We start from the raw sequence: 27,936 nt of genomic DNA on the forward strand, positions 1-27,936 counted from the left end.
TAATAGTTTTCTTTATTTAGAGAAACACAAATTGGTACATATACGTGTATACTGTTTATATATACATGTCTAACGTATAGCATGAATAGAATATCAATACTGTGTACTCACCCGCGAATCTCATCATATACACTGAATCCATAATACAAGTGATTCCATTGAAAATATGCACACACACATACTTAAAATATTCAATAATTTTGTCACAGGTCATACTGGTCTGAATTCAGTGAAAAAACATAACACAATCATGTAATGAATGAAGAAGCAAATTCACCTTGTAGTACGTCCAAGTCAGTAAAAGTTAGTTTGTGTTTTAAGCCGCTGTTGGTAGTGTTCATAAGCATAAACGTTTTCTCTGAAAAAAGGAAACTTTCACAGCACAGTTAACATGTTCCAGTCTGGTTGTAAAATGCAAAAATCCATTAGATTCCATTACTTTTAAGTTTGGTACTGACTTCCTTTGAAGAAAAGTTATTTGTTTTTATTGAAGATTGTAGTTGTCTTTCTTTGATGAAGGGTTTATGTGTTAAGTCACTGCTAAAGGACGGCTTTGGAGAACCAAACAAATGCCCATTTCTTTTGTGGCAGCAACATCAAATAATTGTATTGCATGATTGAGACTGACTTTTTTTTCATTTGCTGAGTACGTTTTCATAACAATTGGTGGTTCAAAGGTAATCTGTTTCCTTTGAAATTTCAGCAAACTATTTTATCTGGATATATTTATTCTAGTTACTGTTACTCCCTGCCTATTGAATGAAACCAATAAGTGTTTTTGTCTTACATTTGTGGCAGCAGCATGATGCTGCCTTCCATGCATGCATCAGAAATTTAAAAAAGGGTCAACAGACGATAGAGATGCAGGTGTTCTGGTCTGATGACAGGGATTATTACAGAAAATGCGAATGTTCTGTAGGATTTAATTCTGAATGAAAAGAAGAGGAATTTTACTTACCATCCACATAAATGTCAGTCTATGTAAATATATTAATTACTAGCGAGTGGCCAAAAATCCTATGAAAGATAAATTATGAGATAATGCCTCGTCCGGTTGATCTCTGCTACCAGAAATGTCAACAACAACAAAACGGATATCTCACAACAGTACTCATGCTGGATGTCAAGATAAGTTGATTATGATATAACAATGCACTGTTTAGATGGTTTGTCAATATGGACAAAGAATTTGTTCACATAACAACAGATAAATTTCAGTTCATTTTATATCTAGTTTGCAGCTTCCTTTCATGGGGCCGCAGAATTTCTCCACTCCAAACTAATGGTCGTATATATAAGTTTAAACAGCCAACAATGTCGTCAATAAACAAAAATTTCCAGATGGTATACTGTTCTGCCAATAAGGGGAAAAATCCAAGTTTGCGACATTGCCGGAGCCCTATGCGATCCCATAATAAACTTTTTATACATTATTTTCGTACTTTTAAGAAGAAAAACTACTTTTTCATGTAGGAGAAAAATACATATAAAATTTCAGGATCCACACCATGATCGTCTTGTATTATTCACACGTGATCTCTTGCAAGAAAATGATAATAAACTTTTTACATTTTGTTCGTTCTTTTAAGAAAAGAATTTTTTCATGTAAGAGAAAAATACGTATATATGAAATTTCTGGAACCACACCATGGCTGTGTTATATCCAAATTCGTGTTAAAATGGAGCATGCTATAGCGGGGTAATACAGTATAAAACTGTCCCAAAAACCTTGATTGAAGAAATTAGGGGGGAAATTTGACATAGGAGCATTTACTATTTCAGATATTGTAAAGAAAATGAAATTCTACAAGAATGAATTTGAAAGTAAAAATGATGTTAACAAGTGTCCTTTCAATAATTACTGCAAATCTGACAAATTGAAAACTCTAGTGTGGCAATGGTTTAGCCATGCTAGGACCAAAAACATTTCCAACTGCAGACCCTATAATCAAATAAAAGGTTATTGGTTTTGTCCAAGAAATAGCAAGTTTGAACTTGAAATGATCCAATGGATCATTAAAAAACAAGCTACTCGATAAAGGACTCACAGTCAGTGGTGAGAGTGGAGGTGTTGAAACAGAAGAATATTAAGTGAGAAATACTAGAAATTTCATTAGTGACTAGACTCCTAATAATGTATTTGACTGATGAAACTGGACTCAATAAAGTTATAAAAGTATCTCTTTCCTCAAATGTTTCTTGTCATGAGGACTGTATTTCTATGTGCAAAAACTGTATTCATGTTATATGATGTAATTTTTGGAAGGAACATATGTTGTTCAGCTAAAAAAAATTCAAATATTATCCCCCCGAAAAGTAGCAGCTTCCTTAATTGTGTGCACTCTAACACACACAGACACCAAGGTTCTCTCATAATTACAATCTCACCCTCTCTCTCATTACATTAGTGGTTGGAATTTTTTTGCACTAGCAGATCTGGGTCTATGCAGATTGCAGCTCAACTCGACTTATAAGCAAGTATATACAGTACCCATCAAAACAATACTGTAAAAAACTTTTTACAAAAGATCATTTCTGTAATGTGCACAATCTGTCAGATATTAAAAGATTCAAGAGGTTTTTATTTGAAAATGTGTAACCAAAGTTTCAGTTAGAAAAATAAAAATAAAACAAAAAGTTTGCAATGTGGATTCTTATAAAAATGATGGGTTACAAAGATAATGTTCATGTATGAAGCATCAAGGTAAAAGTAAACATTTTCTCAACAACATATGGTAATTAAAAGAGTTTTTTGTCATTTAAGTGTATACTCATTTTTCTACTGAATCATGGTAAAAAAATTCTGTCTTTGAATCTGTCACATAATTCTCATAATCTAATTTTTTTAGACTCGCATCCTCAACAAAAATACATACAAAACTTCATAAATGCTGAAAACTCTCTATAATCTATTAGTGCCTTCCAGTATTTTGTAAATTTTAAACAAAATGAACAAACAGAAGTAATGTCAAACTACAAGCGTCACTCAACCATGTGAATAGTGTAAGGGAGATAACTATGTCTTGATTCAGTATATTGTCCATGTAACTTGTTTCATGGGCTTTGCCCTGCCAGTGGTAAGCTCCTCAAGTGCCTGTCTGGATTGTTCTGCAAAGGAAACAGCTAGAATATAATAAAATTAGGGACTGAATTAAAAAAGAAAACATGTTGATAAATTTAAGGTTTGACACTAGTAATCAGCTAGTCTGGGTCACCAAGCTCCCTTGTTTTCATCACCATGCAACAGAAACTAAATGAGGTCGCACAATAAGAATTAAGTAACACATAATTGATCCACCCATCTGGGTAATCAGCCTTCTCATCAGCTGTTTGCATCTGGCTCAAAAGCCTTCACTTTTACAAATTTTAACACTCTATCCATCAACTTCTATAACACCCTACTTTGGTTAAATTGTTCCATTCAATTTGCCTTGTAAATTAAATTTCAAGCAAGCAACTTCAAAGGATAATGAGAAAGCTGGGTGATAGAAGGTGCTTTGTGCAATTCCAATAATGGGAATGTGAAACAAAAAACATCATTTCTTGCAATTATTGTAAACATAACTTGAATTTTTACTTTCAAAGTAATGTTAGAACAATTAAGTTTTAAATTAACTGTTGTTAATGTCAACAACATGCCTCCTCTGACATAAACACTCGATAACACAAACCATATCCAGTTTAGACCAAAAAAAAATCCTATCAGTGAATACAGTTTGCATGGAGAAATAATACTTAGCTACCATTTCCATCCCACTGTCGATAGCTACAAATATTCCATGGCAATACTGTCTGTGATGGCTGAGAATAGTAATCAACATTAAAAATTAGTGGCAAAAAAACTTAAAAACTTAAATTGGCCTGTGTGAGACTAAGTAGCTATCATTCTATTCATAGCAGATTCTTCTTGGATTTCTGGATACTTTCATATCAATGTAACATCAACATTTATGATCAATGGAAAACTCAAAAAAGTTGTTAGGTCTGGAGCATTTCCAGTTTCAGAACCTATTGTGTCCTTAATTAATTGTTATGGGTGCCAACTGTTGAACTGTCATGCAATTGGTAGGCCAGGCATGGGCTTGACCAACTGAGTAAGGAAAATATAATTTACCATATCTACATTATGTTTTGGGATAATATTTTTCTTTCCTTCTACCGAAACTTAGTAACCCCATAAATTTAAATATTGTCATAAATCTGTTGAAAAATGGATATTAATGACTCCCCATCCTGCCTGCCTAATGCTAATATAGAAATAAATTTTAACAAATGTAACAAGTATCTTATCCTTCTTTCTTTGGATAATTTTTTCTCTTTGTGTTTTTACAAATCAACCCAATTACACAAGGAAACATGTTAAAGATTGGCAGGAAATGTGGGTTATGCTCTGACCTATGTAGTAAATGTATTGCCTCTAATGTGCTTGGAAAATGATTATTCTAAAATGATTCATTTAAGCCACAGGTTACTGTCTGAGTCTAAATGCTTCTAAAATTGTTAAATTACCATTTTATGGATGGATACAAGTGGCCTTGCCTAAATTAAGCACTCAGAGTAATGCAGTTGTCATTCTCTAAGCATTACATCTCCCTCAAATTGATCAAATACAAACACATTCGGAATATAGCAGTTGTGATGTTCTCCAAGCGGTATAGTTATTACAGAAGCAATGTTAGTACAAAAGATGGCTGAATGGTAAACCCAGATGTTTACTCAACCAGTAAGTAGACCCTGTCAAGCGAGTAACTATCAATTTCAATGCCTTATTTCAAAGTGCATTAGAAGATAAGCAAAGAAAAAAAGTATGTAATTAAAAAACTGATTTGAGACCTTGACCTTGCGTATAAAATAATGACAGTGATATGAGATGTCATCAATCTGAGAAGCATACAAGTACTGTGGTTTAAACCTGTACATTGTTGTTTTTGTTACTATTATAGGGTTTAACACCAATTTTCAGCAGAAGATACATTATACATAGCAGCTAGTACAAATGGTGGCAGAAAAACCCAGAAAAACCCTGGAAAGAACCACCAACCCATGAGAAGCTACCAGCAAGCTTTCTCACATACCCACATTGGCCCAGCCCAAGACTCGAACCCACACAGATATCTTCATGTGACAGTTTCTGTTTTTATGTTGGTTTTAATTATATTTTTAACCTATTATTGGCTATACTATGCCAAAGAAATGGGAGCTTATTGCCTTTACCAAGGATACACCATGTCATCTGAGATAATGTTGCTCTATTTATTATAAGTACATAAGTACACCAAGCTTCATCCATTTATCTTAAACATCTCCTGGGTTAGAAGGCAGAAGGGCAAATGTGACTAAAACCTAAAATTTAGAACTGTAACTTTCATTCACAATCGAACTTTCAAAAATGAAAATTGCGCGATTTCAAGAATGTTATATGCAATTGCTGGTTTTATTAAATTATACATGGCAGTTTTTAAGAAATAGATATGTAAATTAGTAAATAGAGCATAGTCCATATTTCTGAAGAGCTCATTTATGCACAACCTACCTGTAATTTTAGGGCACCCATGGAAGAGAAGAATGGATATTTTGGGGCAGAACTGTAACACTGCTTCCACTGCTTCATCGGTCAGCTCTCTACAGCCATCCATGTGAATTTCCTAATAGTTAGAAAGAATTCCTGGGAATCAGAGCTCTCTGTTCAACCAAATTATGTTTGGAGTTTTCTAAAACCGTGAAGAAATGTGGTCTGTGAATGATATCATGTAAATACATTTTTTCAAAATTTCTCAAAAATTACCTCCCAAGACCTGCAATCACCAAAACACAACTCACCAAAAACAAGGATATGTCTTTTAGAAGCGATAAAATGAAGAAAAAAATTACAACTGCAAAAAATATCAGCTATACTGTTTTGAAACTGACAATACAAGTCCTGACCACCCCTTTCATAAGGCATCTGAACTTGAGTAAAATGACTCAACTAAATTTTTCATCACTGGATACAATGGTCAAAAGCCTTTTGTTAAACATTCTGTTTTAAGGTTATATGGTCTGAAAATTTTACCTAAGCATGCATTCAGTCTTGAGACCTTTTTTGACAGTCATACCGGGCAATGCAACTTTCATGACCACATACAGTGACGTCTCAGAAATAGTGCTCATCAACATGCAAAGTCTTTGAACTGGTGCATGCCAAGTATATCACAGTAGCCAGTTTTTGGTGGAAGAGTTTAGAAATCATTGTAATAAATGTACCAGTCATACTTTATGACTATACATGCAGAAGTGTTGAAAACAATTAGTACAGATATGTGTAAAACAAAATATAAACAAGATTGACAATGATGACAACAAATTTTGCACTAGTAATACATACATTCCACAAATGTTTCATAGGCAAATGAAATTTTTTAAATTGGAGGAAGTTGCAGATGCCTGTCCTATTGTGTGATTTAAAGCACAGTCTAGATAGTAAGAATTAATTAACTTGCGTCAAACAAATGACAAACAAAATTGTATCATAATCCAGGATTTAAAAAAGTGTTATTTAGCCACTTGCAATGAAGGACAAGTGACTTGGAACTTATATTTGTCCAGCATAAATTCTACTCATCCTATACTAATGTATAAAATTGAAGCTTCCTCTTTGATCGTTTTATTAATGATCTGGCAAGGTCTCTATGTTCAAGCTTTTCTTATGTCTATTCATGTTCTAAACACTGTATATATTGACAACATTTATGATGAAATTTCACTGATTCTTTCCTTATTTCACCTCTTAACCAAAAAAAAGGATAATTCTGAGTATGGTATTGATGGATATTTGCAAAACAACCTGACCAAATTGCACAATGGACTCATCATCTTAGTCCAGTTAATTAAATGTGGCAAACCATGCTTATTGAAGTTTCTCATTTCTTGATCATTCGAAGAATAATACTACTTCTTTTGCAAAAAAATTCTGTTCTTGTATTTTAGCCTTTATTCATTTTTGTTTTGTTTCACAGTGCAACACAATAAAAACTGTCTTATGTCAAACATGCCCACTGCTCAGGTTGTTATAGGTAGCATCAAAATCCTTTTGCAAAGAACAAAATTAACCAACTGACAAATCAGTCTTTAATTTCATTCAATTACAAAATGAACTGTGCTTAAATGCAAGCTTGTTGGTAACCAGCTGCTAAATTTGACACACTTAAGACCTAAACACAGGTAATAAAGAAGTATTATGGGATATTTATGTAACTGTGAGCTAGGTTAAATGACATCCAATGATTTAATATCAGATCAGTGTGCATCTGGTTGATACTGACTTTTTGAAAATGGACACCTGTAAGCAAACAGCAACAATGTTATTTCTGCCAGTTATGTTATGACTGTTGAGACATATTCTTAACAAAGCAAGTCCCATGATTAGCCATGTCTTTTTCACATTAATATCTGATAAATTGTTTAAAATCGTAATTGTCTAATTAGGTGAACTTGAAAAAGTCACTTGCCCTTCCTCATATCATATATAAATATGAGTGAGCAAGTGAGTGATATTTTTTGACCCTGTATCTATATATAAATATGACAGTAAAATCTTTGATTATAAGGATGACAGTCTTTTTGATTTCATGGACCAATGAAGTCTACATTACAGTATGCAATTTATTCTGTGTAAATTTATGTTATGATGACATCAAATTAACTCAAAACAATCCAAGATTCCTGATGAGTCAAACAAAAGTATGTTTAATTGTAACTGTTATCCTTTTCAGGCATCAGGTAGTCTAAGGTAGCAAAGTTGTGATTTTGTATAAGATGAAGGTGATGGTGATGATGGTGTTGGTTATAACGGTAATCACAACTCCAGCATTGAAGATACTGTTATGTATATTCAATTGTATTGCGTGCTGTCTTTTGTCCAAGATTATATGCCATGCATATTTAATTTGTATTGTGTAATTTACCTTTTGTTTGTAACTGAGGGTAGGAGTTGGGCCTACCCGACTAATATCTTTTTATCATAACCAAAATATTATATGGATAATTCTTGTATACGATTTTAGATTATGTTTTAAGACCATTATTAGGTCAAGTTCTAGTTTTTCTCAGAAATTAAGAATGTTCTTGAAGCAAGTTCTTTTTTAATTTGATGGGAAAATTACCCTCATCCTGGTTCTTCTATTGTGTCTTAGCTTTTCATATAAATATAGTTTACTTCAGAATTACTAATTCCATACCTTAATATCAGTCTAGGTGGAATCAATTTTAGCTGTGTTCAGCTGTGAGAATTTAACATATTTATTTAAATCATTCATTGGAATTACAAAGTAAATTATTGTGAACTTATTCAAGAAAAGTTTAGATTATATCATTATGATACATCAAGACAGTTGGCACATTTGAAACTATTAACATATCAGCACATTCAAAATTGGAATTTATTCTGAAGACCATAGGAATTCTTTTAGAATATTCAATACTTTTATACCAGTAGCTGTGATAGAACTTTTAGGACTATTTAGGATTTAATTCACAATACTTCAAGTTGTTTTGTAATTTTTGCTTTGTATTTTAGGGAAATAAATCATTTGTTAAATTCAACAAAACTTGTTGGTTTTCGCTCTTTGCTGTACTTAGTTTAAGACCATATAGTTGTAAAAAAATTACCTTTTCATAAACTGAGCCTCATTTACCTGGTGTATATGACAGAAAAAATTGAATACTCACATCTAATGACTCTGCACAGCAACCACTTACAAGAGACACTACCCCATTATCTGTGACCTGAGACAAATGAAAGAAACAACAAAAAACCAAATCAGAATAAGTATCTAATATCTGAAAATACAAGAAACAAAAACCTGTTATTTAACAGAAGTGAGTATAGTCAACCCGAAAGTTATTTGCTAAAAACAATCATTTATCATAAACTTGTTTAAATAATAATGCCTTACAACATGTGTACTTAATGCCGCCACTAAAGCAGTATGTGATAGGGTTAGACTATTCCTTATTTTGGATGAAGTGAGTATTTCACTTCCAGTCCAATACTTGTGCAGAGCTAAATACCCAAGGAATGGTCAATGTCACAGAAGAACATAGTTAATCTTGTCTTAAGCAACCACATTGGTGACTGACAATACTGGCTTTAAAACACAGGGGACTGCTTAAGACAGGTTCATGTCTATTAGGGATGAAAATATACCAATATGCCAAATGTCAATATGTATCATGATACACAACCTATGATATGATAAAGAGGCAAACAACTAATAAATTACTCATGGTCATTGAAGATTAAAAGTAACTTTCATAAGGTAATTATTGTTTGAATCGATTATCCACTAGAAGCATTGATGTGTGTATTAAAATGGCAGAATTATCAATGCATCATTACAGTGAATCATTTCAATCCTATTTATGATAAAACTTCAGTTTGCAGGACTTTGAAAAAAAGAGACTGTTTAAAATAGGGTAATGTTTGATGCAGGTGACTTTTAAGGCAGGTTTGACTGTATTAGTTTATTGGTATGTGTACATCCAGATTGCAACTTAAAGCAACTTTTATATATTGGTCTATTTTATGTAAGCCTCATTTCCAATTGGTGTCAGAGTAAACATATATAACTTATAAAATTTGTCATTAACAGTTTATGAAATATGTATTTCCACTATCTGAATCAATATCATTACACAATCAGTACAAAATAATTAAATTTCTACTGACTTCATTTGTATGTTACTGGAAAAGATGCTCCTTTAACCCCTGGCGCTGCGTTTACATGACAGGAGGTAGTAGCCTACTGCCAAGCTCTGTAACGTCAAGGTCATGTATGATACACTAAAGTGAGTGGTATTATATAAGGTAGACAGATACAGCTCTATAATGATACCAAATAATCAAGACATTTTAATTGCACTACGAAATATAGAGGGAAAAACCTAATTATTTGGATCAGTTTTTTTTCACCCAAATTTTGCCTGTGGTCGGAATCCAATTTTTTGTCCGATTTTAGACTTTTAGGTCTCAGATCTAAGGCAGACCATTCTGAACTGCACACTGACAGGTGAACTATTGCCAAAAGTAGGATAAGGTGGGCATTTGGATGAAAGAATGGTCTTGAAATGAAAATGATGGGTCCGATTAGCAAAACCAAAGAAAAAATAAGAATTAAAAACTTTTACCCCTCTGCTCATGCGTGAGCAAAATAACCAATGGAAAATGATGTTCCTAACACAACTAGGCATTAGGGTAATGGAAAATCTGTTGGAAGTTGATGTATTAGGATGTATTCAGAAATAGCCCTCAAAATGTGTTTCCTACTCGCATTTCTGGCAAAATGACAAAAACCTCCAGGGGTTAATGAGTTAAACTGATACCACTCCCTCATTAGTTCTTGCTCAGATAATATGTGTCACAGAATTGTGTATGAGCTATATCAATATGTATATGTTGTCAAAAATGTACTTGGGTTTCACTGCCGCATACAGCGTCACCCTAGGGTAATATATATTTTTGGCTCTAGTTATTTTGAAATCCTGAGCGAAACTCAGACCATGCCGCACGAGCAAATTGCCTGCAGCAGAAAACCTAAGTGCCTAGCTGCGCATATCTGTCACAGCTAGTGTACATATAGAGCAAATTCTCTATAACCAAATTACATTACGACAAGTCTTGTCAGGAAGCTTATCCCTTTACAGGAGCAAATCTCCAGCTGTAGAGCAGCCTTATACATGTTGCCATGCCTTATACATGGTTTGATATGGAGTCACAGAACTCTGTGTGGTTTCGTGTGACGTATATGCTGTGTTAAGGTGGCGTTAGATCAGAGTATACTGGTTCTCTCGATGTGAGGGAGCAAGGCTTCGCGACCATTGGGTCTGTGTTAAATGTGAGGGCTCTTGAGGGATCCTTCATCAGACTGAGAGAGGCAGACCATGTGTGGGTGCTTCTCTGGCCATTGACTAGAGCAAGTGGAATGGAGTTACATCTTGGATGTCAAATGGGCACCACGATAGTTATATATATTGTGTTCCATGTTGTTATTTTCACTATTGCTATCTGAGCAAATTTTCATTCATTCCTATTGCAATATCGTTATATGAACGATCGAGAGGTTCATAATTTCATTCATTCCTATTGCAATATCGTTATATGAACGATCGATAGATTCATAATTTCATGCATTTCAATATCATTTTATGAACGATACATTCAAATTTAGATGCAATATAATATAGTTATTTGATCGATACATTCAATTTTACATGCATTTGAATATATCGTTATTTGAATGATACATTCAAATTTACATGCATTTGAATATCGTTATCTGAACGATACATTCAAATTTACATGCTTTTCAGTATCGTTTTATGAACGATACATTCAAATCTACATGCTTTTCAATATTGTTTTATGAACGATACATTCAAATTTACATGCATTTCAATATTGTTGTATGAACGATACATTCAAGACTTTGTTTATATTTGGGTGTAGATCATATACTTTTATTTTGTTAATCGGTGATAGGACTTAATTCACGTTTGTTTGAAATTCCATTTGTTAAATTCATGTTTGAATTTTTCCTCATTGAGTTAATTGTTGTTGATAGTTCCATGTTAGGAACTTTATAATTTTCCTTATCTTTTTGTTTATACTGGTGCCAGATTTGTTAATATTTAATTTGCGTTTATAAATAAACATCTTAAAAACACAGTTACTTTTGGTGTCTTCCCTAATCCAATCCCAACCCAGCTTCATCCTGTGACAATATGCTAATCAATTTACAATAAGGCAAGATCTACTCCCATTTCAGTCCAAATCAGATGACAAACTTCACGAACTGGGTGATGAATGAATTTTTTTTCTTTTACAAAACTGAATGGGATGAGAAACAAACACTCAACAATTTAAACTTTACCATTTTCAAATTATTCATCAATATGCTGCGGAATCAAACAGAAATAAATGAAATTCAGAGATCATACAGGCAATAGGATGCTTAATTTCATGCCCAATAACTAAGGCAATGAGTACACTGTCACAGAAAAAAAAAAAAAAAACAGCAATTATGACATAATCTACTCAGCTGGGTATAATTTTGATAATTTTGGGGATTTTAATAATCCATTGACATATCCTAGGCATCAACACATAGATTTTTCCAGCTGTCTGCATTGCTTGTGATGTACTGCCATTGTAGTGCAATCTGTTTGGAAACTCAAGTATAACTGATTGTCAAAACCCACACACAGCAGACATCATGCATGATTTTTCCACAGGCAGATCTGATGACAAATCATTTAAAAATTTTAGCTATGCATCTGGAAACGAGTCATTAAGTTCTAAAATAGTGCTTCTTTCTGCTGTGTGCAGACTCATTTTATCACCTGAAAGAACATGGAGTGGAATTCAGACATCGTGTTAACATGAAGCATCCACGATGTGGTTTGTGGCAGAATTCAGACATGTGTTAGCATGATGCACTGACAATGTGGTTTATGCTGACAAAAATAAAATGCTAAATGGGAAATTAATTAAACATGTTAATGAGTTTGATTTTGGCAGTTTATCAGTGTAAATCATGTTCAGAAACTTAAGTAGTAGTATTTGTATTTGTTGGATGGATGGATACACATGCTAAGTTCTACAAGGGAAGCAACTCTTACTTGACCAATTTTCACAAATTTGAATAGCAGATAACAACATAAACTTGATTTATATTAAATCATTTAGTTATAATTGACTTTAATTATAGTGCGTTTAAAAAGGTCACATTCCTAAATATTACATGGCGGTAGAAGAATATTCATAAAAGAAAATACACATTACAAATCTTATAGGGCAGAACTACAGTTGAAAATGCCTCACCCTCAAATTTTAAATGTAATTTTTGATCTACATTGTTACCTTTTGTACTCAATTATGCCACAATTGATGTTTTGAATATCATCGCTCATAAGTTATAGAAAGCATAGTGTAACTTTTTATACTACAAGCGTTAAGTTGGTATGGCAATTTGATAACTTGAAGAAATGCAGACTCAAATATTTAGTTTGAATATTCAATTGCATGAAGTTTTTGAAATCACCAGTAAATGATGGCATTAAGCGCCAATGAAATAAGGCCTTTAAGTGACTGATGTATGATGTACAATGAAATAAGGCCTTTAAGTGACTGATGTATGATGTACAATGAAATAAGGCCTTTAAGTGACTGATGTATGATGTATTACTTAATAAAGATTTTATTGTATGAGCAGTCAGTCTAGGTTTACCTTTATCTTTATTTTCTGTCTAAATTCAAAGTTCATATGAACATGATTCAAACCTTGGTGTGTGCAAAATTCACACTCTGCAAAAATCTGCTATTTTGCCCAAGAGCTTCCAGTGACAGATCTGTAAGCTCCTGACATCCCCCAACATTGAGATACTGCAGTCGGGGACAGTTATGAGACAGTGAGACTATGGCCTCATCTGTGATATTTAGACAGCGACGCAAGTAGACAGTCTGCAAGAAACAACAGGACTGGGCCAGACTTCTCACACCTTAAGAAAAAAAGAGAATGAATCAGTCTTCTGAATTTATTTTTTGACAGATGTTAAACTAGAGATTTTATACAATCAAATGGTGTAGTCATAGAAGCGTGGTAATGAAGTTGTCACTTCCAATTCAAAATCTAGCATTCAATAAACTTTGCCATGAATAATGAAAATAACCAAAAAATTATCTATCCATATACATCTCTTTATCGTTAAGGCATAGAGTAACCTTGAAAACTTTACTTATTTTTCAATTTTCTTTTAATGTGTAACATCAGTTTGTTGTATAGCTAAACAAAAATGCAAAAAGAAAGGTTGTTGTTGTTGTTGTTGTTGTAGGGTTTAACACCATTTTTCAGCACACGATAGGCTATACATGGCGGCCAGTATTAATGGTGGAGGAAGAACCAGAGAAAACCATGGAAAGGACCACCATCCCATGAGAAGCTACTGGCAAGCTTTCTCACATATCCACATTAGTCGAATCCGAGACTTGAACCCACGCAGACAGAGGTGAGATGGCAGTGATCCATAACAAAGAGTGCTTTAGACCACTCGTCCACAAAAAGAAAGGTAGAAATAAGATAAAACATTTCTACTGCCAAAGATTTCACTTTGATAAAAGTATTTCATTACTGTAATTTTTGCCAGATACCAGTATATTGTTTTGCAATTTAAAAATGGGTACAACGTATCAACTGGATGTAGCCAATCTGTACCCTTTTCCTGGAACCCCAACTGCAGTTTCTGTGTCTAGGAAAACTGTCATTAATATTGTTATTAACAATGTATCAAAAACTTTCTCCAAATTTATTAATGTTTATTACATAAGTTTGATATAAATTCATGTACCTTAAATCAAAAACTAGGAAAATAGGAAATCGCTTGTACAATGCAGTTGCACTTTTATTTCACACAGAAGATTGCATGAAGATATATATTAAATTAACACTTGATTAAAACAACAGCGTGAGTATTTCCTGACACAGTAAGAACTTGTATGTAAACTATTATGAAACGTTCTCATGACTAACATCTAGTGAATCAGTTTTCATCATTTAATAAGTATTATATTTTTTAGTTTAGTAAATGTATTTTGATTCCTAGATATGCAAAGCGATGCTGAGTCATCAATGGCATCATATCCCATTTAAAAAGACTGAAAGAAGTATTTATATCTAATAAAAAAATTGCTGGCCTCTATTTGTTCATACACAATATGTTTCAAGACAGCATTCTGGCTCAAACGGTTTGGAATGGTGTTTTACAGTACAGTAAACAAAGTATGTTATATAGTGCTAAGGCAATTGGAGCAAAGTGCCTTGCTTTAGGACATACCATGGTGGCAGACCTATGCTGATCAGATAGTGTAACCTGAACCAGTACTCTTTTAGTAGTGGATCAGGCACATTACTGTATATACTCGCTTATAAGATCAAACTGCACAGACCCAGATCTGCTGTTACATAACGCACCTTCAGATCTGGGTCTGTGCAGTTTGTTACGATTGATCCATAAAACAAATAAGACACTAATCTGCAGGTGCATTATGTTACGGCATATCAGGATCTGTGTTGTTTGTAGTTCAAATCAACTTATGAGTATATACGGTAAGCAATGACCCACCAAAGCTTATATGCATTTGCTTTGTCATAATGAAATGAAAGTAATTTGAATTATTATAGTTATTTACCCTCAAAAACAGTAGTGCACTTTTCATGATGAATAATTTCCTTTCAAAAGATAGCAAAAATTAACATGAATTATATAGGGTTTTTTATCTTTAATAACCTCTTTATCTTGCAGGGAATTTAAAAATAACTAAATAAATATTATTTACTTATTTATTGAATAAATAATAAAAGGTTGTGAGATATATATAGTCACAAAAATATCACTCTGAACTGTTAGAGCATATAATGATACACAGTCCTTCTCATTTTATTATTTTTTTATATATAAAAAACAAATCATTATCATGTTTATTGTATTATGTTACAAGACAGATCCAAATTATGAACTAATTTTGTTCTTCATATTTTTGTCTTGAATTTTTTTGTCTGTCATGCTTCTTTATTCTGGGTCAGTGTTAGAAACTGTGTTCTTAACCATAACAGAATCTCAGCAGTTACTTCCCATGCAATCTTCCTTTACTACTTGAATGGATGTAGTAAAATCAATGTTAAATTTTTTGCAGTCTTTAACTGGATAATGTTTGCAATAAAATCTATTCTGTGCATGGCAATACTCAGCTAAAGAAATAAATAATCACTGATAACTTTTCAATGTTAAAGCATACATTCTTAACTAGGAGACTTTACTGGAAGTGATCAACAACACTGAAAAAACAAGTTTCCCTTTTGGAGTCCAAAATTATGTTTTTCACATGATACACAGTGAAATACAGGGTATCTCTGCTTGTATAAAACCTAATATATAGCTGGATTAAGACCGAGCCAAAAATGGTACACTGTTCATTGATGCAATTAACTTTATTTACTCCAGTGAAAAAAACTGTAAATGGGTACTAGCATCTGCTAAGAGTTAACTTGTATTGGACTGGCAGTCCATCACTGGATAGTCATGTACTTTGAGTCACTTCACTCTATGGAAGCAGGACTAAAGATTACAAAATAACCTCATGCTCAACTCAGAATCTGTTTACCAAGTCTGACAACTGACTGGTTAATATTAGCCAATGACAAATTACATCAAAATCTTGAACTGAAACAAAGTTTGAGCAGGAGAGAGCTTTAAAACCCTCCACATCTTCATAAGCTCTGATTCATGTATTACAATCCATTAGTAACAATGGAATAACTTGAAATGTGCTGACTTTACCTTCGGTTGTTATGGTGGTTCTGGATTGTTTAGCAGCATTCAAATCTATTTTTCTTAGCTGTGGGCACCTGCACAGACTTTGTAAAGTTTCGTCTGTAACATCACACTCAGACAAATCTAGGGTTCTTAAATGATCATGAAGGACCTGGTAGATATAAAAAATATGAAGTTTCTTTTAAGTCATTTAAACTGGAAATAAGATGACTTTTAAAGATTAACTTTCAAGGTTATTTTTTGCATAATGGGATTCAAATCAATAATTCCTGTCTGTGACTACGAATCTATCTCTGTTTAAAGATTTGGGAAAATACATTTATTTTGCAATTAAATAAAATTTTAACAAAACAATATATACATGTATGTAAATACTGCTGTATATACAAATATGTCAAGTCCAACTGTAAACTGTGCAGACCAAGATTTGCTATTGCATAATGTAATGTACTTGCATATTTGGGCCTATGCAGTTGGTAGGAAATAATCAACAGAACAAACAAAACATACCATGATCAGCTAGCACATAATGTACCAGCAGATCAAGATCTATGTTGTTTGAAGTTGGATTTGACCTAAAAGCACGTATGATACTTCAACCATCATGATACACTGACTGCATACATATGAAAATCCCAAAACCAACAATCTGTCATTCCTTGTTAAGAAATTTTTTCATGACTTAATGAATTTGGACTGCAGTCATAATTTAAACAGGCATGTGCTACTGGGGAATTTACATGAAAAATCTGGAATTCCTATTAGCACTGCAACCTTTTTGATTTGACACTATAGAAAGTAACTCTTAATATTTTCTATGTCAATTTATTCATTCCACTGCTTTCATTAGCAAACACAATTAAGTCTTTCCTCCCATATCAAACCTGTTACCTCAAGATGATGTGTCATGGAGTTAATAGACCTTGCTTCCGTTAGATGCAATACATAAAATATACTGGTTTGCATCAGAGATGCATGTGGTGGGCTTTACTGTCTATATCTTTCTCAATGCCTGTATATTTTAACAGTCAAAAGAGGTGTTAATGTCCACAAAGTAAAGTAATTAATGACCACATACCAAAAAGGGGATCATCTCAAACCATTAAAGATAAAAAGAATATTAACCATTGGATGCTATGGGCTTTTTTCTCAAATTGGCAAAAGCAACTACATCTAAATTTCAATTATTTTCAGCCCCCCTCCCCCCATGTAAAATATCCACTTACTTCGACAATATTAGCTTGGTCATGAGGGTGTTGTGATAAATGGGTTGTAAGGGCGCAAATTTCTGTCGATCTATAAAGAGCACATTAATTTGGGCAAAACAATTAATCACATATATGGGGACAGGTGCATGTTAAATGCTATACCACTACGATTTTTAATGTCTGTGTTGTGAGAGGAAGTGATTCTAATTAAGCCTTCTTTATATAACAGTACAACAGACTGGAAGGAAAAGGTTAACTTTGATCTTTATATCAAAAATGCCAGAGTTGAGATTGTCCAGAATCAGTTATTTGGAAATCCAGAAGTCAGGCTGACTGCAACTTTGGGGCCTGGTTATAAACAACAGTAGATATATTTAATCCTGAATGGTTACGCTAAATAAGGGGCATGTTTCCCACATGAAATTTCGTGGTTTTAATATGCTCCATCGCAAAATTTAGTCAGTCTACATTTTCCACTGAGACTCTGAGATTGAACTGAGAAGAAATTCTCTCGCAAAATATTTATCCAAGGGACTGGATGTGTGGAAAGTCGATGGACACAATTATGGCGGTAGAAGCGAGCAAAGCTTGAAAGCACAAGGTATTTGCGTCAATCTCATGTTGATACCAGTATAATGATTTGCTTGAATATATTTGAATGATTTGTTTAAATCTGTGGATCAATTTTCTTGATATGAGTATAACTGTGTTTGAGTTCATCTTTCTGAATTCGTACAATGAGCTTCTTTATATAAGTTTGATGAACTGTTTGAATTTGTCATCCTGATTGTTGTAGGAATCAGTTATTCTAAAAATTTCATGCATTACTTTGGTTGATAGGAGTTATGAGAATCCATGTGAATTCTCAGATCTTATATGATTTCACGTATGATAAAGACTTTAGTGCATATTGACTGAAATTAACGTTGTTAAGCCATGAAGTGAAATTTCATGTATGCAAAAGACTTGAATGTGTGTATACGCTGGAAATAATGTAGCTAAACATATAATGAATTTCATTCATTCATTTGTGTAATTGAGATGAGAACAGAACTGTTATGTCTCGTGTGATGTTAATGTGAGTCAGTGATGAGATAGCCATTAGGAAATACATTAATCTTATGACACTAGTTTTGTTTATGGTCTGCCATGTTTGGCTCGACCAGAGAGCCTTTGGTATCTGTTTGAATTCTGATAGGACGATATCTGATATAACAAGAGGGGAGTAATGACATATTGCCAGTAGGATATCTGACAGATGATTTAGGTTGCTTCTCTGTTTATTTTGAAAGGGGAAATAGCTTCACTGATGTATCCACTAACCTATTTGTCCAAGTATCTATGTATCTATGTACTTATGTATCCACCTACGCACACAAAGTCTGAGGGTTGAAAGAGGCAAGACAATAGATAGTTTGGAGAAGAAAAAAGCGAAAGGACCAAGAAGAACAGCCACATTGAAGTTGGAGTGAACCGGAAATAAGCAGGTTATGAAGCTGTACAAGGCAATGACTTTGATTATTCACTCGATTCTATGACGAACTATTTCAATACTTTAAAACAGATCGGCTAATTATATAAGTACAGTGTGACCCTGTTATAATATGGTAGTTGGGGGCCATAGAACCCAACCATGTTACAGACCGAACTGTGTTATAAGTAACCAGATCAGTCAGCTGAAGAAAATGATGCATGTACCCCCAAAAATTGGGGGGTAGGTAATAAATACAGGTGGTAAAATATGTGCCTCATTGACACAGTTACCATCTTAAATCGATGCATATTAAATGGGAGATACACGTGTAATGAAAACAGAGAAGGTATATATAATATTTTACTTTATTTAATAATTTTCATAACAGTTGGTGCTTCAAAGGTAATGTTTTCTTTGAATTTCAGCAAACTATTTTATCTGGGTACATTTTTAAAATAGGAATTGGCCATCGTTTGGTTGACTGTAGTTACAGTTCCTCCCTGCTTACTGAATAGACCAACAAGTAAGATGGGGTTTGTTTTTGCTTTTTACATTTGTGGTAGTGGAGTGATGCTGCCTTCCACTCATGTATCAGAAATTTAACAACGGGTCAACGGACAATACAGATGCAGGTGTTCTGGTCTGATCACAAGGATTTGTATAGAAAATGCAGGTGTTCTAAAGGATTTAATTCTGAGTGGAAAGAAGAGGAATATAAGTTACCATCCACCCACAAATATCAGTCTATGTAAATATATTAATTACTAGTGAGCGGCCGAAAATCCAATGAAAGATAGATTACGAGATAATGACTCATCCGATTGATCCACTCTACCAGAAATGTCAACAACAAAAAAAAGTGGATATCTCACAATATACAGTACTCATGCTCAATGTCAACATAAGTGGATTATGATATAACAATGCACTGCTAAGATGGTTTGTCAATATGGACAAAGAAATTGTTTATGTAACAATAGATAAATTTCACTGCATTTTATATCAAGTTTGTAGCTTCATTTCATGGAGCCTCTGAATTTCTCCACTCCAAACCAATTGCTTTATATACAAAATTAAACAGCCAACAATGTTGCCAATGAAAAAAAATGCCAGATGGCACATTTCGTCTCCAATAAGGAAACTAAAAAATTGCAGTTTGTGACATTGGTGAAGCCCTACATGATCCTGGAATAAACCTTTTTACACTTTATCTTTTGTACTTTTAAGAAGAAAAAAATATTTTTTCATGTATGAGAAAAATACATATCAAATTTCAGAAGCCACGCCACGATTGTCTTGTAGTATTCATGCATGATCTCTTCCCCAAAATGATAACTTTTTACATTTTATCGTACTTTTGAGAAAGCTTTTTTTGGTGCGAGAAAAAAAGATGTATATAAAATTTTGGAGCCATGCCACAACCATGTTATGTCCAAATTTATGTCATAATGGAGCGTGCTATAGTGAGGTCACACTGTATATTTGTGCTTAAAATTTAGTGAATGATTTATTTCAAAGGAGAAGTATATTTTCCTAGTGTAACATATTATCACAGTTGTTTATGTCATTGTTTAAATTGTTGTATTTCATGTACAGGGCTCATGTCATTCTGTTCCATATATCTGCTCAGATCTTTATTTATTCCATCTATAAGTTGCACACTTTATATTAATATTTACTCAATCTGGGCAACAACATCGACAGCGATCACCCTCTAGATAATGATAACCAAATAAAGCAGACACCTTGTAAGAAGGTACAATCTGCCTATCAACCCCCACCAACACCTCCAGCCCCACATGGATAGTGCTGTATTATGAAAACGATGACAGGTTTTACAAATTGGCGACAAAATATTGAGGTTGGCAATTGTTTTGGCAACAATGTTTTTAAAGCCAGCGCCCACCCTGCATCTTTCATTGTAGTTTTTTTCCTTGAAATAAAGAGTTTCCTTAATTATTTCCATCGTGCAGTTTTCTAGGATCTTCTATGTGTGAATTGTGAAACCTAATTTAAAACTCAGATCTCAGGCATAACAGGGATCTAATGAACACTGGAACAAGGTCATATTCTGTGGATGATTTTGAATCACGGATCAAATTTGAGCCTCACATCAATGAAAATGAAAAATATCATTCACTTCAAATAAACTGATGATAACTATCCCTACCACAAAATTAGGTGGGCTGGTAAATGTAACAATCAGCAGAACATGAACCTTTGTTGGTGCCTGTCAGATCCACTTATCATGAGTAGATCTTATTTTTATCAGACTGGCCAAATTATGCCAAAATAAACATTGGTTTTTAACCAATGTTTATTTTGGCATAATTTGGCAAGCAAGAAATGAAAGGATACACGTGTTTTAATATTTACTTTTAATTTGGTAAGGTATATAATATTGTCAATACAATGCCTATTCAAGAAACATTGTTTTAATTTGCAAATCACCCGAGTAGAAAGATTATTTATGCTACATTAGTTTTGTTGGACAATCAGAGTAAAGTGTCCTACCCAAGGACACAATATGGCAGCTGACTACAAGAAGACTGGGAATTGAACACAGATGTAACCTATTGCTTACTAATGATGCAATGTATTTAATACTCAAACCTGCCTATATCCAGCTACAGAAAATGTAGGAAAGTTTCTACATTTACATTTATATTGTGTCACTTAAAATTAGGAAATAAATTAAAAGCAGCTATCTGATATATTTTTTATCTAGCAAATATGCATTACTGGTCTGTACAGTCACCATATAATTAACTGCTCTATTGCATGAATTTAATGGGAATGGTATACTATCCTTTTTAGATTATAGCTGGAATAGTAAGGTGTAACAACAGAAAGTAAAATTAGTGGTATTTTACTAGGGGAAATGCAATTTTACATCATCAATATAGTACTAAAATGAGGTAATGGATAAACAATATGTTACTGTGCCTAAGCTACTAAAACATTTACAAATCTCCCTTGGGTGGAGTAGAATAATTAACTCGAGTCAGCATTATCATCATGATGGTGGCATTCCTTATAGTAACTGGACTGTCTACTGACGAATGCACCTTTACACATCAAACAAAACATCCTAAAGGGGGGTTGCAATGATATACTTTTGACTGTAAGTGGTAATGAAAGCTTGCTGTTAAGCGTAAGGCATGCTCAGTAACAGGACCTCAATAAATTGTAATAACAGCCTTCAACATCACAATATTCACCGAGACTCTTCTATGAAAATATACCTAAATACTCCAGAAGTTTGGGGAAAAACCAATTACATCAGAAATTGCAATTCAAACCTGGGACCTTCCTAGGAAATTGGTAAATGCAGAGTTCAAAGAATAGGTCAAATGGTGTACACACTTTTTTATTGTTAATATATAAGAAAACATTAGCTAACAGTTTATACAATAGGAATTAATCTATATATCATGTGCATTTGATGCACAGTGACATGTTTACCAGATACATTAAGTCTTTTATGAAGGTAATATACATTACCTTTAAATGCATGCATGTCTTTTCAGGACACGTTATTCACTGCTGAATTATAAGTCAATGCATATTTTTTGTTCATTATAATAACTTCAATCACTCTTAGTTGGATAGTAACAGTTATCTATCATTTCACTTTCTGTAAATTCTAAACCTTTCACGAACATACAATTTTCATCAACTAAGCAAGGAAACTGAATTCAGAAAGTCTTTGTTCACCCTATAGACAATTAGCATAGAGAATACTTATTTAGACCATTATTAATTCCCAGACATTACATGTCACCAATATACTGAAGTAATCGGAATGAAAAATTAAAAAAGTATTGATACCGTTTTGATATTAGCATCTGTAACCAGCCCTCTCTTAGACATCAGATACAAACATTTGTCTTTCAGATTCGGAGGCAGTTTGTCCAGGTCTGTGACAAGTTTGGTAATATTGTTAACAATGGTCTGGATACATCTGCAAAAGTTAATCCCAATAAATACATAAAGTAAACAAATAAGCGTTTGTACCTACAACCATGCGCATTCTCTCATGTTGTTTTAAACTCACTAATTGTATCCCAAGCCTGAGAGTTGTTTATGGTTGTACAATATATGATTCCTATCTTAACTGCTAAATGAGAAAGAACACAACAGCTTATATCAGGGGTGGGCAAACTACAGCCATAAGGCCGCATGCGGCCCGCCAAGCATTTTCACATGGCCTAGGAACAAGTCATAATTTGCACTGACTCTGTTTATGTTACTCTGTTTATCAAATAAATGTGCTTCTTTTGAAGTTTAAGTTTTCAAATATTAACAACTGAAAATTAATTAGATGTTATTTAGAAAAACCTTTTGTTTTGCTATTTCAAATATTATTTTACTTAATGAACTATGCAGCCCGTGACAAAGTGTAAATTTGTGTATGCAGCACTTGCACTGGAAAGTTTGCCCACCTCTGGTTTATATGATGGAGCAAGATAGCATACACAAACAGGATACCTTACTTGGGAGAACCTTTGATTCACAGTTAGTTGTGAATTCAAACCTCAGTGCCAAAATGCCATTTCAAGTTTTTCTTTGTGGCAAAAATAGCTGATACCAGCTAATGAAACTTGCTGATAAATGAAAAGCTACAATAAGTAATAAAAAAACTGAATTTATTAAAAAATGTATTAGTGTTATCTCCATACCACATGTCTAGGCAGGGTGCTGGTTTCCACTGGGCATTTTATGTCTTCTGAGGACAATGTCTCTGAAGGAATGGGGAGCTTATTTCATGCATTTGAAATTCAAGTACACAATACGAACAACAGGTTAATGATGTCTCTAAATGCACATGTATTAAACTGCCAAATATTTAAGACCACACAGCCCCTCAGGAATGCAGGGTGTACCACAGAAAGGGCACAGTGTCGCCTAGGGATGACAGGGTACAGCATACCTTAAGAGAGGAAAGTGACAACACTATTTATGGCGAGGGCAGGTCACGAAGCAAGCATTTATAATAATGTGCAATACATATCCAGAAATTTTTTCTTGGGCTTTCCCTGTTCATTGATCTTGTCATCAAGGTGCTCAACTATATCTGGGGCACTATGCACAAGATGATCCCAATGCCAGCCAACATATTGGTTACAAGGAGCACATAAATCAGCATAGTGATACTACAGATACAAGCTAGAAAATAAAATGCACTAAATTCATGAAAATCATTTGTTCCAGGCAAAGATGTGCCTCTTCTAGTGGGATCTAAGACATGTTTGATATTTTTAACCCTTAAGAAATACATGTACCATGCTAATTTGTAAATCAGGTCTAACTACAAACAACCTTGTATACACTACATTGGAAGAGACCAAATTTGTAGTTCTATAAATTTTTCCAATTTCATGTAGCCTATCAATATTGTAATGCACTGCAATGGTATTTATATAAACCTGAACAGCTTTAAACACATTTTCATTTTAATTTATCCAGTTAGCTACTATACAGTTATCTGCTCAATGTTTATAATAAATGAAGGCCAAAAAATATGAAAGAAAAAACAATATTTTTTTTCTCAACTTGGACATTACAGGGTGTCAGCCTCTCCCAAGGCCACAGCTACTTACTGCTGAAATAATGACATACCAAAATGAAGGTATTTAAACAGATGTACATGTATTTGCAAGTAATTAATTAGTTTGTAATGAATTACCTTTCACACATAACATGTTCACAGCATAAATATCAAAGAAATCTCAAATGTCCCTAAAAACAAATTCTTTCAGGCATCAGTAAAATAGTGCAGCATTTTGGATGAGTAAACTTTAGGATTAACCTACTCCACTGGCAGTTTTTGCCCCCATCAATTTTACAAGTGAAAAGACTCAATAATATAAAAAATGGACAAAGCTTGGCAATTTTATTCTTCAATTTATCATTTCTAAAACAATTGTTTATATCGGTCACTAACACTTTATTATTGTGTTTTTTCTTCAGAAAACAGGAGTTCTGTAGGTAGTTTATCATCTTCAACAAACTCCAAATAATTCCATAACTTTGAAATGTGAAAATGATGATATTGTTAAGGTTCTCTATCGAAAATAAAGTTAGAAATTATGAATTAATTAATAAATGACCAAGTTTTGTGCAATTTTTATATCCTTCATGCAGTTTGCTTTTAAACTGCAAGCGGGGTACAAACAGCTCTGTTGTTTGCAATCTTGTGCTCAGGTGTCCTGATCATCAGAGAAGTCCACTAAGTCATCATGACCCTTGATATTTATAATTTCTGGTCATCTGACAAGCTTCTAATGGACGAAGAATAACTCTGCTCAGTTCCAGCTCAAAGTCCATGAATTGCAAAGTGAAGAATATCTTGCTCTTTCATGCTAAATACTTAAGAGAATGAGTGATGGATAATGGACACAAATGCAAGCACTTTAAAGGATACGACAATTTATGTAATTAGTCCAGCCTTTGCAATGTGAAATGGTATTTCATCATACAAAATGGAATATCTGTAATTAGTTTTATTATTCTGTTTACAGTAGGCTTAAATTTATTAGTAACATAATATACGTAGTTTCAAATAATAACTAAAAGCATTTTTTGTTTTATGATCATTTCACAAACCAAATAGTCACTTTTTCATACTTTGACAATTAGGAAAAACTTGAAAAACAAATATTTAAATAAACTTAACAAAAATTATTTGCTAAAGTTCATGACTTTACTGATTTGGTAACTTAACAATCAGCAACTATTAATGTCAATGCTTTGTTTGCATGACAATTTTCTAGGTTACAACACAAATTAATATACAACAGCATTAAAAATGATGACTGCTTTTTACCTTTAACAATCAATAAACTAACATTTACATTAAGTCTGAAATAAAATAGAATTAAATAGTCAGAAAAATTTAAGTAAAAAATGTATATTTTATGCTGATTCCATTCTTCATTTACATTTATGTAATGAGTCATTTCCATATAAAGAATGTTATTTTTTGGCAAATATAACCTTGTTCCCATTTGACGTAATATGATCAAAGCATATAAATTAGTACAATATCTTCATTACAATTAAAACAAACACAATAGTTAAATTTATGTCAATAATTTCAAAGATACACAACAAAAAGAATACCTGTATGATTCCAATTTGCATGCCAATTTTACCACTTTGCTATATTTACTTAAAAGATTCCACTGCGCATTGAAAACATACTGAATATTTTTTAATAAAGATCTAAACATAAATCAAACTAAAAATGTGTTAACAACAATTATCAGCTATAAAAGAGATCATTATCAAAACTTTCTTTTTGTTTGTGACAACGAAAAATGATGCAATTCAAGTTTAAACTATCCCATATAGTATTTGCCTGACCTGCCATTTATTTGTAATCCCTACCAATTTTAAAAACAAAAAGCATCTGGGTTATAATAATTGCAGATTCAACAATGCATACATTTTAACCCAATTATTGCCAGGGGGTCTCTAACACTGTCAACATGTTGGCATTTCAAATCAAACAGGGTTTCTTTCATAATACAGCAATGATATTTGCAGAGGCGAGTCTATTTTTTTACTGCAACAAATGTGTGTAGTTTTCTGTCTTCAATGAGCTCTGAATAATTCATAATTTTCTGTAACTAAGACAGCTACATCCATCTGAACACATGATATAAAAATAACTATTTTTTGAGTTTTGGGGAAAATATTACTAGACATTGCAAATACTGGCTGCAGACAACATAGTTTGTACTGAAAATGGACTATTCTATAAATGGGAAAAAAGTCAATGGGCAGTCTGTATGGTTATTTATATCAACTGATACTGCTTGGTTTGAAAAACCAACCAGTTGATAAATGCTAATTTGCTAAGGCTCACCTGATAACTAGATTAGAAATTATAAACAGATAAATGAAATTACTAACATCTGTGCATTTTTTTGACAATCTTTAAGTTTTTTAATATTTATAAATTCATAGTGGGGTACGAACAAATAGGAGGGTAGGTGGATACTATACTCAATAGTACAGTTCTGTTTTGACCAAGGCAACCTAGTACTAATATTAGTACCCACATTTCATGAATGGCTGTGACATGGTAAGTCAAGGTTAATGCAGTCATGTACACGCATTTATTCGAATTAAATTAAATATCAACTGTTGTTTGAAATCTGATAATAAAATAGTGTAATCAGATCCTGATTGTTGAATGATCTTCACCTTAGATATCATCGAAAACTTCCAGACGAAAATTACTGATCTCTATGACCTTTTACAACTGTAGAACTTAGAAGGTACTAAACTGAATCAAGAAAAGAGAACGTCGGGCGTACAATTACAAATAACAGAGTAGTAATAATTTCTTTTCAACGCCCGCTGCTTTCAAAATGACATCATAGCGCGCATATTTAATCCGGTTTCTACTGAATCACACCGGTTGACCTTGTCCAAAAATGTCCACGTAATTTAACATTGACTTTGCCGTTAATGTTATGTACTTCTCGGTGCGTTTAAACATAGACCTTCAAAATTAACATGAATGTATGAGGATGCAAATAAAGTAAATAATCTCTATTTAAAGATTTTAATCAAATTCTAAGCAAGGACACTCGTTAAGGAAAGAGTCGGTTGTGAACGCCTGCACGACTCAAGTTTTATTTTTTTAGCTTGCGGCAAACATACGAGCTGCTGTTGTTGACACACCCGCCCCTCTATTTACAATTACTGACTTGACACTGAGTGAAAGCAGTCTCTTAATTAATTTGACTGATAGCACAAATAATATCTCACAAGTCTAGAAGTGTCACAAATTTGCCATAAATTGCAGATGCGTCATATTTTACAGTTGCCGCCATTGCTGTTTATTTTGGAAACGGCAACAAGAAATTTTTGAACCAA

The 27,936-nt window shown here is 33.3% G+C and overlaps 1 protein-coding gene across 3 annotated transcripts; it reads right to left on the reverse strand.

Annotated features, from left to right (window-relative positions):
• Positions 1-27,936, reverse strand: LOC149786409 (protein AMN1 homolog). Of its 3 annotated transcripts, XM_089976833.1 has the most exons (7): positions 27,829-27,936; positions 22,876-23,008; positions 16,369-16,513; positions 13,316-13,533; positions 8,707-8,763; positions 5,534-5,645; positions 1-3,108 (listed from the first exon to the last, which is right to left on the reverse strand). In XM_089976833.1, exons 1-7 carry the CDS (start codon positions 27,891-27,893, stop codon positions 3,029-3,031), a joined length of 810 nt encoding a protein of 269 aa, XP_089832959.1. In that variant the 5' UTR covers positions 27,894-27,936; the 3' UTR covers positions 1-3,028. The 3 variants fall into 3 exon arrangements, with proteins under 3 accessions (XP_089832959.1, XP_089832960.1, XP_089832961.1); XM_089976834.1 differs by lacking the exon at positions 8,707-8,763; XM_089976835.1 differs by lacking the exon at positions 1-3,108 and having other exon boundaries at positions 5,576-5,711.

The sequence above is a fragment of the Sinohyriopsis cumingii genome, chromosome 12, assembly GCF_028554795.1.
Source record: "Sinohyriopsis cumingii isolate HCF-2022 chromosome 12, ASM2855479v2, whole genome shotgun sequence".
Taxonomy (NCBI): Eukaryota; Metazoa; Mollusca; class Bivalvia; order Unionida; family Unionidae; genus Sinohyriopsis; species Sinohyriopsis cumingii.